At 38.9% G+C, this 14,799-nt stretch overlaps 1 protein-coding gene across 1 annotated transcript in view; it reads left to right on the forward strand.

Moving 5' to 3' along the window:
* Nucleotides 1-14,799, forward strand: part of LOC126272096 (fatty acid synthase-like) — a 332,645-nt gene that overhangs the window by 298,872 nt on the left and 18,974 nt on the right. Inside the window, exon 33 of the mRNA XM_049974674.1 lies at nucleotides 9,733-9,963. Coding sequence (XP_049830631.1) covers nucleotides 9,733-9,963 — 231 coding nt within the window. The remainder of the gene's footprint in view (nucleotides 1-9,732; nucleotides 9,964-14,799) is intronic.

Genomic DNA, 14,799 nt, shown 5'->3' on the forward strand with positions numbered 1-14,799 from the left:
TCTCAAGCCATCTAGTGAGCTGCACAATTGGCAGATTTCATTTTTTTTAAGTACTTGCAATGTGTCTTAGCCGCTAAAATTTTGACATTGTGTTTCTTTCAGTGTATCCATCCTGTATAAAAAAAAATCAGGTAAGGTTTTGACATGCCAGATTGGGCAGTTTCCTTATTAGTTAACTATAGGTACTTTGCATAAAACTTGAAATCATACTGAAAAAGGTCTTATTTATTGATTGCATAAAACTTGATATCATAATTAAAGTGGTGTTATTAACTGATAAAATTAAATTACAAAACCTTGTATCCATGAAACTAAATTGTGACAATCTCTGAGAACTACTAACATGAACAGTGGCCTTCATCTCCTTGGGAAGTTTGAGAAAGTCAAGTTCGTATGTTATCATTTTTAATTATCAGCATAATTCCATGTCCTCATCAATAAGATGACTTCTCAATTTACTCTTGATAAAGTTCACACTTGAAAATGATTGTTCACCTGAATAAAATAGACCCAAGTAAGAAAAGAACAGCAATCACTAATTTTTTCAACTGATTATACTAGTCAGGAATACTATTCCAGGTATTAAAAATCAAAATGTCATCCTTCAAGTCTTCAAAAGCAGACCACTATTTTCCCCAGTGTTTCTGTATCAGAAAAATATTTTAACTTCACAGTTATATGTTTTTTAAATCCAGCAGTTGCTGATGTTAATATCAAATGGAGAAAAATTTAATTGTTCTGTGTCAATTTGTGATTTCAAGCCAGGAAGAAAATAAAAATTTGAAAAATCAGCCTGCTAACTCACAGATAAGTCACGGCAACATCTTATTTCTAAACATTCATGGTCTTTGAAGTAAAGATGAAGTACTGGAGGAGTCATTACTACAAAATAAATATTACTTCCTGTGTTTATCTGAAAATTTTCTTAAACCAGGACAAATAGAATACTCCATGTTAACAGTAGTGTTAAGACATTTTTTAAAGGGAAGGGAACAAGGCTGTACAAAATAATCAAAATCTAGTACCTTAATACTAACAAAAAAACAATCTTAGAAAACTAACACCAGCTGAGCATAACTAACTGGGACAAATTATTTCAAAGAGGTAATTCCAAAACCCAAATAATTTACAAAACATTCTGCAACTATTTAATAGGTATGGTAAATGCTCGTTTTGTTCAAAACTAGTATTGTAAAACAAAAAACCATAAAATGTGGTAAACCAAAGAGTTGGAGAATTTAAAAAATGAGCTACTGCTGTTCAAGTGTCTTGAAATAGTAAACAGTTCTAATGAAATTAAGAACCTAGGAATAACCACTAAGAAACTGTATAAGAAAGAGATACAATTGGCTAAACACAAATACAACACTAATGTCATAAAAAATAGTAAAAACCAATGCAAAATAGCCTGGTCAGTAATTAATCCTGTTAAAGGTGAAATCAGAAACTTTCATAAGACAGTCCCAATACCGGCAGATACGTTCAACAAATGTTTTATAAACTGCACTGATTAAATCAAAAAGTTGATCAGTAAAACCACTGTAATGTCTATAGAATATCTGAAGAGCACAAAGTTAAATCATAATCAGGCAAAACCCTCATTAAAACACTTCAAAGAGGTAAGCTAAGATGAAGTTCGTAAAATTGTCAAAGAGATGAAAAATTTATATAGTACAGATATTTTTGATATGTCAAAGAATATACCGAAAGAAATTATACATTACATTGCAGCACCATTAACATATTCTATAAGTTTGTGTCTCTTAGAAGGGGTTTTTCCGGATCGTCTCGAACTGTCCAATGTGACTCAAGTCTTTAAGAAGGGTAGCAAATTTGATCCTGCAAACTATAGGCAAATTTCTCTTATTCCAGTAGTAATCAAAGTCTTTGAAGGCATTATGTATCAGCAGATGTATAAATACCTAGAAGTAAATGATATGTTAAGTACATCAGAGTTTTGTTACAGAAAAGAAAAGACAACTATACATGCCTTAGAACTCTTTGTGAGAGACATTTTAGCAGCATTTGAGGACCATGCTCACATACATGTAACCTTATCTGATCTGAGCAAGAATTTTTGCTGTGTTGAGCACTCTGTTTGGCTCTCTACACTTGAGTACTATGGAATATGTGACAAAAGTTTAAAATCATACCTTAATAAAAGGAAACAAGTGGTGAGTTCAGGAAGTCATCTGACAAACACACTTGAGGTACAACAGGGAGTGCCACAGAGATCTAAATTAGAACCACTTCTATTCCTTGTACATATGAACAACTTACCAGGAAACATAGTCGTAAAGACATATACGTTTGCAGACAATACAACTTTTCTGTCTGTGAACCATGTATTTGATGTTGTTAGAAGTATGAATTTGGCAAAAGAAAGTGCAATATCCTGGTTTAATGCAAATGGTGTACTGTTAAATGAGAAAAAAATCCAGATTGTGTGGCTCAGACCACCAAAGACTGAAAAAATAGAAAAATAAAATGCAAAATTTTTAGTTATCATACTTGACAATAACATCGAACTCTCATGTTGAACACATAGTGGTTAAGCTGTCAAGAGTTATACAGAGGTGTCCAAAAAATGTATCCACTGTTTAAAAGTCCATAACTTGCAAACTAATTGATGGAGTTGTCTCCTTTTGGCGAAAGTGTAGCTTACAGTACAACTTAAAGATATCATTGTAGGTGTTCGAAATGGTCACCATTAACATCCACACACAAACGATGCCGCCGAACTGCAGCACGAACTCCTGACTGCAACGTGTTCAGTTGGAATGTACGATGGATTCTCAAAGTTTTTGTTGATAAACTACGTCCTTTAGTGTTCCCCACAGGTTAAAGTCCAGAGGAGTTAGGCCTGGGGAATGTGGTGGATACTCCACAGCACTTATATGGCCTATCCAACTTCCTGGTAGATTTTCCTTGAGGTACATCCTAACACGATTTTGTTAGTGGGCTGGGGCACCATCTCGTTGAAAGTAAACTCTTCCATCTCCATAAAAGTCTCGGATGGCAGGTGAAATGGATGTCTGAAGCTTCTGAAGGTACACCTTACTGGTAACTGTGCCATAAAAGAAGAATGTCCCAATCAAGCCCCAGTAAGACAACCAACACCACACATTTACTGTACCATTGAGTTTGAACTGTGCCTCATCAGACCACACAATCATCTCTGCAAACTCTTCATCGTTGTGCACCATGTTAGTCAACCACTCGCAGTACTCCATTCCACGATCTGGGTCATCCTCATTCATTGCGTGTAGCAATCGTGGGATGTACAATGCTTGTGTGGAGATTGCCGGAACTACAAACTATTACACTACTAAAGATTGGACAACTCCATCAATTAGTTTGCCAGTTATGGACTTTTAAACAGTGGATACTTTTTTTTGGACCCCTCTGTATATCTGATTAAGAGACTGATGTGCTGTGTGACATTTGAATATATAAGGGCAGCATACTTTACTTTTTATCAATCAGCTTTAAGGTATGGATTAAACTTCTGGGGAAACGGCAAAAAAATAAATGAAATTCTGGTGATTCAGAAGAAAGCAATCAGAGTATTGGCAAAGGTAGATAATAGGGGACATTGTAAACCATTGTTCATGAAATATAGAATATTAATAGTTATTAATCTATATATTCTTGATAGTGTTAAGTATACAGGGTGGTCCATTGATAGTGACTGGGCCAAATATCTCATGAAATAAGCATCAAACAAAAAAACTACAAAAAACGAAACTTGTCTAGTTTGAAGGGGGAAACCAGATGGCGCTATGGTTGGCCCGCTAGATGTCGCTGCCATAGGTCAAACGGATATCAACTGTTTTTTTTTTTTTTTTTTTTTTAATAGGAACCCCCAGTTTTTATTACATATTCGTGTAGTACATAAAGAAATATGAATGTTTTAGTTGGACCACTTTTTTCGCTTTGTGATAGATGGCTCTGCAATAGTCACAAACATGTAAGTACACGGTATCACGTAACATTCCACCAGTGTGGACGGTATTTACTTTGTGATACATTACCCGTGTTAAAATGGACCATTTACCAATTGCAGAAAAGGTCGATATCATGTTGATGTATGGCTATTGTGATCAAAATGCCCAATGGGCGTGTGCTATGTATGCTGCTCATTATCCTGGACGACAACATCCAAGTGTCCAGACCATTTGACGGATAGTTACATTATTTAAGGAAACAGGAAGTGTTCAGCCACATATGAAATGTCAACAAATGATGATGCTCAAGTGGGTGTTTTAGCTGCTGTCATGGCTAATCTGCACATCAGTAGCAGACAAACTGCACGATAATCGGAGATCTCAAAAACGTCGGTGTTGAGAATGCTACATCAACAGCGATAGCACCCGTACCATACTTCTATGCACCAGGAATTGCATGGTGACAACTTTGAATGTTGTATACAGTTCTGCCACTGGGCACAAGAGAAATTACGGGACGATGACAGATTTTTTGCACGACGATATAAGATTTTTTGCACGCATTCTATTTAGCGACAAAGTGTCATTCACCAACAGTGGTAATGTAAACTGGCATAATATGCACTATTGGGCAACGGAAAATCCATGATGGCTGTGGCAAGTGGAACATTAGCGACCTTAGTGGGTTAATGTATGGTGTGGCATTACAGGAGGAAGGATAATTGGCCTCCCATTTTATCAATGGCAATCTAAATGGTGCAGTGTATTCTGATTTCCTATGTAATGTTCTACCAATATTACTACAAGATGTTTCACTGCATGGCAGAATGGCAATGTACTTCCAATATGATGGATGTCCAGCACATAGCTCACGTGTGGTTGAAGTGGTGTTGAATAGCATATTTCATGGCAGATGGATTGGTTGTCTAAGCACTATACCATGGCCCACACGTTCACCGGATCTGACGTTCCCGGATTTCTTCCTGGGGGGATAGTTGAAGGATATTTGCTATCATGATCCACCGACAATGCCTGACAACATGCATCAGCACATTTTAAATGTATGTGCGAACAGTACAGAAGGCGAACTACTTGCTGTTGAGAGGAATGTCGTTACATGTATTGTCAAATGCATTGAGGTTGATGGACATCATTCTGAGAATTCATTGGATTAATGTAGTATTTACAAGTAATCACACTGTAACAGCATGCATTCTCAGAAATGATAAGTTCACAAAGTTACATGTATACATTGGAACAACCGAAATAAAATGTTCAAATGTACCTACGTTCTGTATTTTAATTTACAAAACCTACCTGTTACCAACTGTTCATCTAAAATTGTGAGCCATATGTTTATGATTATTACAGCGCCACCTATTACACAGCACAGAAAGTGGTCCAACTAACACATTCATATTTCTTTACGTCCTACACGAATATTTAATAAAAAATTCTGGTTCCTATTTTAAAAAATGCAGTTGATATCCATTTGACCTATGGCAGTGCCATCTAGTGGGCCTTCTGGTTTCCTCCTTCAAGCTAGACAAGTTTCATTCTTTGTAGCTTTTTCATTCGACACTTATTTCGAGAGATATTTAGCCCGGTCACAATCAATGGACCACCCTGTTTACTTGTTGACTTGCCAAATTTAGGTGCAATGAAGCAAAGGCTTGACTACAATACAAGAATCTGTACTTCTCTGCTCTTGCCAAAAAACAGATTAGCAAAAACTAACAACAGTATAAGTACATGGCAATTAAAATATATGACAAATTTCCTAAACATGCCTCGAGCATGCTAATCAAAGTACTTAAGGAAAGGTTACATAACCTATTGTTAAATAACCCATTCTACTCATTAGAAGAATTTTTAGAAATGCACAATATTAACTTAAATGTGTAAAGATATATTTTACTAACAAAGAGATAGAGGGGCTGGCCAGTACTTACCTCAGCTTACTGAGCTGAGGTAAGTACTGGCCAGGCCCTCTATCTCTTTATTAGTATTTGTTTCACATCTTTATATAAGATTTTCCACTAATTATAAAGATATATTTTAGAATTTAATAGGTTAAGTGAACTGATGAAGTCTATTGCATGTAATAATGCTGAATGGCAAATGAAGAAACTGAATATGAGTAAGAAGAGGGCTTTTTTTTATACAGAGGCTTACTCCCTCTCCATTTTAATTAAAAACTCTTTAAATTGACAGTAATTAATCACCAGTTCCCCAACTTTGCCAACTTATTCTGCAAATGTCTGTGCACAAAGGACTTCTTGATGAATTAAGTAGGGGTAAATATCTAGTGATTAATATTTTCTTACAAAATAGGAACAAATCTGTTTCTCATCATACTTTCTGCACCTTCTGTTGGAGGTGAGACAATTTTATTGAGTGGAATATGATGTTTTTCAATGCACCTCACTACTGCATCTGCTGTATCCTCTTTAAGTGTTTGATCTTTGAGCGTCAATGGTTCTAAAAGTCCACTGCTTTTTTTTTAATCACCAAGAGGATGTTTAGTAATAAATGATACATGTTTAGCTGTAAAGTGTCTCTCTGAATATGATTTCTTGTTATGAGCCTATTTTTTGTGGCCTATGAGACAGGTAGGAAGACCATTTAAGTTTTGAATAAATGTGGAGTCTTTGACCATTCAACTTTAAATTCATGGTTTTCATCCCCCACTTCCCTTCTTTCTTTCTTTGTGGACATGTCAAACATGGCACCTAAAACAATATTAATTTTACAATAACAAAACCACCATCACAAAATAATTACAATTCTTAAATTCAAGAGAAAAATACCTATAGGTTTGCTGCTAGTTGGAAAATTACATGTAACTTAATGCGTCGACTAGGTTCTTCTGTTGGCCACACATGATTTGTGATGCAACTATCACTAACCATTGCACAATGGGATTGCTGATTGATTGACTGACTCAAATTGTCCAGGAACTGTTTACACCTCAATCACACATACAGGCAGATTGAAACTTCATGGCTCCTAAATCTGCAAAATGGCAGTGATTGTGGGGAAAGTGCTGCTGGTGAGGGTACTTTGGAGGGGAGACAAAGTGAATTGGACAGAGACAGGTGGAATTGCCAACCACAAGAGTGCAGATCTTAAATACAATTAAAGTCTTTATTGTAGAGAGATGTGCTCTGAAGTAATACATTGTACAGCACAGTGCAGAGATACAACTTTACTCTATGCATTGCATTTTATGTTTCTGGAAATATTTTCTCAGTGATTCACTTCAGAACAGTCATCTCATGATAATGACACATAAACCCCACCTAACTATGAGAAAATAGACATAAGAAAACTATTCATATCTACAACTATTTTTATCTGTTATTAGGGGAAGTGAAACCAAAGGTATGTATTTTGTGAAAACTGTAAAATTTTGTACATAAGTTATACAAAATTTTTGGAAGACTTCAAAAAACTGCTGAAAGATGGTGTTGTGTGCTGTGCAGTTCATACACTATCAGCATGCATAATCACACTGATCCTCAGCAGGCACATCACAGTCTTTTTAAAATGTCCATGACTTGCAGTGCGGAGGTGGTGCAAACAAAAAATGAAATGTTCCATCACATGCTCTAGTGTCTCAATGAAAATAGATTCAGGTGCCATACAAATTGCTCATTCAAACTCATCCAGTGTGGTGTGATGGTATCAATAGACAGCGTGTCTCAATATGCCCAACAAAGGTAGTCACTAGTAGTCCAATGAGGTGAATATGGACGCCACTCCCTGCTCCAGTAAATTTGCAATAATCCAGTCCAGTGACTGTTTTTCCAAAGTATTCATGAAGGCAGTGAAACACCTGTTCAATGCGATGTGGTCTGGCCCTTTCTTGCATGAACAATTCAATGCCTGGTTGATCCTTCAACACTAGCTGTGTGGTGACAACATGTTTCTAAAGTGCAACATAATGTCCACTGATGATGATAATGGTGAAGTCCCATACTCCGTGACGGAGCATAGGGGAACGATGCGGGAGACCTGCACCGCCCTACTAGGCAAGGTCCTAGTGGAGGAGGTTTGCCATTGCCTTCTTCCGACCGTAATGTCGATGAATGATGATGATGAGGACGACACAACAACACCCAGTCATCTCGAGGCAGGAAAAATCCTTGACCCCGCCAGGAATCGAACCCGGGACCCCATGCTCAGGAAGCGAGAACCCTACCGCGAGACCACGAGCAGCGGACTAGTGATCATTTTTTGTATAAAAAAGAGACCCATTAATGTCTCTGATGCATACCGCAACCTGATCAGTAACATTGAGAGAGTACAGTGATTTCGATTCACATAAATGTTGATTTTTGGAGCCCCAAAATCATCAATTTTTTTATTTCATGACTCCAGTCAGGTGGAAGTCTGTGAAGCAAACAATGTGAGAATCTGATTTGCAAAGTCAACCCTCTGTTGAACAACTTACAGGTATGGCCAGGCAGCTTTGGATTTTGAATGGAAATTGAACTGGGAAACTTTGAGTCAGTTTTGCTGCAATTCTTTGGACTGATTTCCTTGGGTTTTGCTGTATAATTCTAGAAACTGTGGAGACATTTTCAGGAGTAACTACAGTTTGTCTGAGACCAACATTCCCCACTAGATCAGCAGCCATGCTGCCTGTCTGTTAGAATTTGGTGAAGAGGTTGTGAATGATTTTCACATGGGGTTCTTTTGAAATGTTAAATCATGTTTGAAAAGTGCATCTTATTGTTGTAGCACTGTGTTCTAACCTGTGGCATTTCAGTAGCAGAAAAACATATTGTTTTAATGGAATACGTGATTTCAGCCTCCTTTAACATTTCAGTGATGAAACTCACTCTGAGCTGCAGTGCACTATTTATAGACACTATGTGCTGTGATTACAGCTTTTCACATTATTTCAAAACTCCTGTATAAAATTCTTACAACATTAACAGTAAAAATACTATTTGCTGCACTCTTAGATCAAGCTTAGTTTTCAAGATTTTACTTTTAAAATCAGGGGCTGCTTTGCTGCACATCCTGTCTTTCTACGTCACCATCATAATCTGTTTCAATTATTTCAGGCTCAGAACTTAGAGTTCTTAGTAAATCACATTCCAAATGATCCCCTGTTAATTCACTGTGAACATAATAAATCTGTTTCTGTTTTTCTTCCTTTGGTCAATTGTGCACTCTCTTCCACACTTCATAAGGAACATCTCCAATTCTTCAAAGGACTAGATATTCCTTCCACTGCTTCAGTTTGCATAAACTTTAGCACATTAAAAATTATCTCGTATTTCTTACTTCAAACCATTATACTCCCCCACTCTTGAAGACACTATAACAAGCAGAAAAAGTGGTGCAGGGTCAGCCAGTGCACATGGCATGAGTCACTGCTGTCTTTGAGCACTTCTTCAAAGTAGACTAGCCCAGGCCAAAAACAGACTTCTGTGCATGTGCCATGAAGTTTCAGTTGCACTGTACACCTGTGATCATATGTGGTATTTTGTGGGAAAGCCACACTCAAGGAGCCAAAGAGCTTCAAATAGCTCATGAATAATGGGTTTCTGACCTCTGGTATAGATCAATGGAATTTTCAGTGGGTCTGGTTCACTGGCGATATATCAAACATTAGATTCCAATGACAGCTCGTATCACTTAATACCCCATATATCATTTTTTTAACTGATTTATAACTAATATGTGTTAAGTATATTATTTAACAGCCTCATTTGTTGTACATTAATATATTTATCTATGTGATATTTATCTCAAGTTTCTTACATTACAGGAAATCAAAAAAATCTGGCCAAAGGGTGTTTATTTACTAATAGGTGACTCATATGGAGGTGTGTTGGCCCTAGAGATAGCAGCAAAATTAGAGAAGAATGGAGATACAGTGAATATCTTTCTTCTTGATGGAGAACCTAAAGCATTAAAAACTGCTGTCAAAACCCTTGGAGAAGGCTCGCAGTTGCAAAGTAACATCATCCACAGACTGTTAGGAGTTTCATCAGAAAAGGTATAAATGCTTGTATGGTACACAAGCAATAATATTTGTGGAATATTATACTTGAGCTCAGCCATATGTAATTAACATTACCTATGAAGTGACTTGTTTTGTGGCTGCAGTTTGAATTATCATTATTTCTGATTATCCTTCTTTGTGTGTGTTTAGTTGTATTTCTTAAGTAATTCCTGAAATTATTTAAATAATGTTATCATGAAGTTACACAGTATTGAGAAATTGGAAGATGTGGTTCAGAGAGAACTTATGACATCTGTATAAATTGATTCCACTCAAACACAGAGCAACTCCAGGAAGAGCTGCAGTGTATAACCTAAAACTGGTTGCTGGAGAAAAGCTGGGCAATTGACAAGTAAAGCAAATGTGAAAATGTGATTCACAAATGTTTGGCAGAGTTTTCAGAAATCAGTCATTTATCAGTGAATTTCTGAATGCTGAACTCATTATAGTAATTTGGATTATCAATTCAGGGCCCAACAATCATTTAACACATTATGCTCAATGGTTTTCAACATTTTAGACTTTCTCAATACTGGTCACAATCCATATTATGACGGATACTGTTGCAAGAGATTTCAAGAAACAGTGTTTTGAATTTGTATTACACAGGAAAAAGTTTTCTACATTTCCACTTCTAGAAGGATTTTGTTTTCTGAAAATATGGCAAGAGAAAATGTGCTATCAAAACAAACATCATGCATATGAATCACAAAATAATAACAATATAAGTGTGAAGTTAGGAAATTAGGTTGCGATTCATGCAGTTATGGAAAGCAACAGTGTCACAGTTTTCAGTTACATTGGCAGTGATCCATTGAACATAGGGTGTAATCCATATATATTAAAAACAAAGATTTCAAGACTTACCAAGCGGGAAAGCGCTGGTAGACAGGCACAATAAAATAACACACAAACACACACACAAAATTCTAGCTTTCACAACCAACGGTTGCTTCTTCAGGAAAGAGGGAAGGAGACGGAAAGACAAAGGGATGTGGGTTTTAAGGGAGAGGGTAAGGAGTCATTCCAATCCCGGGAGCGGAAAGACTTACCTTAGGGGGAAAAAAGGATAGGTATATACTCGCACACACACACACGCACATATCCATCCATACATATACAGACACAAGCAGACATATTTACAGGCAAAGAGTTTGGGCAGAGATGTCAGTCGAGGCGGAAGTGCAGAGGCAAAGATGATGTTGAATGACAGGTGAGGTATGAGTGGCGGCAGCTTGAAATTAGCGGAGATTGATGCCTGGTGGATAACGAGAAGAGAGGATATATTGAAGGGCAAGTTCCCATCTCCAGAGTTCAGATAGGTTGGTGTTGGTGGGAAGTATCCAGATAACCCGGATGGTGTAACACCATGCCAAGATGTGCTGGCCGTGCACCAAGGCATGTTTAGCCACAGGGTGATCCTCATTACCAACAAACACTGTCTGCCTGTGTCCATTCATGCGAATGGACAGTTTGTTGCTGGTCATTCCCTCATAGAAAGCATCACTGTGTAGGCAGGTCAGTTGGTAAATCACGTGGGTGCTTTCACACGTGGCTCTGCCTTTAATCGTGGACACCTTCCGGGTTACAGGACTGGAGTAGGTGGTGGTGGGAGGGTGCATAGGTTTTACACCGGGGGCAGTTACAAGGGTAGGAGCCAGAGGGTAGGGAAGGTGGTTTGGGGATTTCATAGGGATGAACCAAGAGGTTACGAAGGTTACGTGGATGGCGGATAGACACTATTGGTGGAGTGGGGAGGATTTCATGAAGGATGGATCTCATTTCGGGGCAGGATTTTAGGGGGTCGTATCCCTGCTGGAGAGCCATATTCAGAGTCTGATCCAGTTCCGGGAAGTATCCTGTCACAAGTAGGGCACTTTTGGGGTTCTTCTGTGAGAGGTTCTGGGTTTGAGGGGATGAGGAAGTGGCTCTGGTTATTTGCTTCTGTACCAGGTCGGGAGGGTAGTTGCGGGATGCGAAAGCTGTTTTCAGGTTGTTGGTGTAATGGTTCAGGGATTCAGGACTGGAGCAGATTCATTTGCCACAAAGGCCTAGGCTGTAGGGAAGGGACCGTTTGATATGGAATGTGTGGCAGCTGTCACAATGGAGGTACTGTTGCTTGTTGGTGGGTTTGATGTAGACGGATTTGTGAAGCTGGCCATTGTACAGATGGAGGTCAATGTCAAGGAAAGTGGCATGGAATTTGGAGTAGGACCAGGTGAATCTGATGGAACCAAAGGAGTTGAGGTTGGAGAGGAAATTCTGGAGTTGTTCTTCACTGTGAGTCCAGATCATGAAGATGTCATCAATAAATCTGTAGCAAACTTTGGGTTGGCAGGCTTGGGTAACCAAGAAGGCTTCCTCTAAGCGACCCATAAATAGGTTGGCATATGAGGGGGCCATCCTGGTACCCATGGGTGTTCCCTTTAATTGTTGGTATGTCTGGCCTTCAAAAGTGAAGAAGTTGTGGGTCAGGATGAAGCTGGCTAAGGTGATGAGGAAAGAGGTTTTAGGTAGGGTGACAGGTGATTGGCATGAAAGGAAGTGCTCCATTGCAGCGAGGCCCTGGACGTGCGGGATATTTGTGTATAGGGAAGTGGCATCAATGGTTACAAGGATGGTTTCCGGGGGTAACAGACTGGGTAAGGATTCCAGGCGTTCGAGAAAGTGGTTGGTGTCTTTGATGAAAGATGGGAGACTGCATGTAATGGGTTGAAGGTGTTGATCTACGTAGGCAGAGATACGTTCTGTGGGGCTTGGTAACTAGCTACAATGGGGCGGCCAGGATGTTTGGGTTTGTGAATTTTAGGAAGTAGGTAGAGGGTCGGAGTGCGAGGTGTTGGTGGGGTCAGGAGTTTGATGGAGTCAGGTGAAAGGTTTTGTAGGGGGCCTAAGGTTCTGAGGATTCCTCGAAGTTCCGCCTGGACATCAGGAATGGGATTACCTTGGCAAACTTTGTATGTAGAGTTGTCTGAAAGCTGACACAGTCTGTCAGCCACATACTCCCGACGATCAAGTACCACGGTCATGGAACCCTAGTCAGCCGGAAGAATGATGATGGATCGGTCAGCTTTCAGATTACGGCTAGCCTGGACTTCGGCTGTGGTGATGTTGGGAGTAGGATTAAGGTTTTTCAAGAAAGATTGAGAGGCAAGGCTGGAAGTGAGAAATTCCTGGAAGGTTTGGAGAGGGTGATTTTGAGGAAGAGGAGGTGGGTCCCACTGTGATGGAGGACGGAACTGTTCCAGGCAGGGTTCAATTTGGATAGTGTCTTGGGGAGTTGGATCATTAGGAGTGGGATCAGGATTATTTTTCTTCATGGCAAAGTGATATTTCCAGCAGAGACTACGAGTGTAGGACAGTAAATCTTTGACAAGGGCAGTTTGGTTGAACCTGGGAGTGGGGCTGAAGGTGAGGCCTTTGGATAGGACAGAGGTTTCTGATTGGGAGAGGGGTTTGGAGGAAAGGTTAACTACTGAATTGGGGTGTTGTGGTTCCAGATTGTGTTGACTAGAATTTTGAGGTGTTGGGGGGAGTGGAGCTGGAAGTGGGAGATTGAGTAGATGGGAGAGACTGGGTCTGTGTGCAATGAGAGGAGGTTGAGGTTTGTTGGAAAGGTTGTGGAGGGTGAGTGAGTTGCCTTTCCAGAGGTGGGAAACCAGCAGATTGGATAGTTTTTTGAGGTGGAGGGTGGCATGCTGTTCTAATTTGGGGTTGGCCTGTAGGAGGATGCTATGTACAGCCGGTGTGGATGTGGGAGAGGAAAGATTGAGGACTTTGATTTGGGATAGGAGTTGACTGGTGTGTTCATTGGCCGAGTCGATGTATAGGTGAAGGATTAGGTGGGTGAGGGCTATGGATTGTGCTGTTTGGAACTGGTATAAGGACTGATGGAAAGAAGGATTGCAGCCAGAGATGGGAACTTTAAGTGTGAGGCCTTTGGGGGTAATGCCAAATGTCAGACAAGCCTGAGTAAATAAAATATGGGAGTGTAATCTGGCTAGGGTGAAGGCATGTTTGCGTAGGGAATGTAAATGAAATTTAATGGGGTCGTTGTAGGGATGTTGTGAGGTTGACATGGTATTAGAAGGTGGAAAGGGTAATATGAGGTTAAAGTGAAAATAAATAGAAATTTATATAGGGAGAGATAAAGGTGTGAAAAAAGTTGAAAAAGTGTTGGTTTGAGATGAGCTATGTTGCAAAGGTTAGGTAGTTATGTTGTCTCCAGATCACGTTAAAGGGTGGGGAAATTCAGGAAAATTTCGAAAAAATTTCTCGAAAAAAGTTTCGAAAGAAAAAATTTTTTGAAAAAAGTTTCGAAAAAAATTTCCCGAAAAAATAAAATTCGAAAAAAATTTTCGAATAAAATCTTGAAAAATATGCGTGTAAATGTATTCAAAGGACTGGTTGTGTACTGGTGGGTTATGAGAATGAGGCTAACAATTGTTTGATGAAGAAATAATAACGTTTAAACCTGTGGGAAGCTGCTAAAAAATGATTGGTTATGTGGGAAAAACGGGAATGGAAATAAAACGAAAGTTGTTGGAAATAGCTGAGATGGTTGTTTAATGGGTGAAAAGAATTGAAGCTGTGAAATAGTATTCACGAGTTTACACGAAATGTTTGTAAACTTGGAACAGTGGATTTTATAGCAGCGGTTATGTTGAAAGCGTTAAAAATTTTTAGGTTATGGTTTGGAAGTAAGTTATGTATTATTGAGTATAATTGGGCAGGATAAAATGTATGGTAGATTACGGAAAAAGGGAAGATGAGTACAAAGTGAAACTATTTGTACAAACAAAAAGAGAAAGTAAGATGATAGAGAAGATT

This window comes from Schistocerca gregaria, chromosome 5 (genome assembly GCF_023897955.1).
Source record: "Schistocerca gregaria isolate iqSchGreg1 chromosome 5, iqSchGreg1.2, whole genome shotgun sequence".
Classification (NCBI taxonomy): domain Eukaryota; kingdom Metazoa; phylum Arthropoda; class Insecta; order Orthoptera; family Acrididae; genus Schistocerca; species Schistocerca gregaria.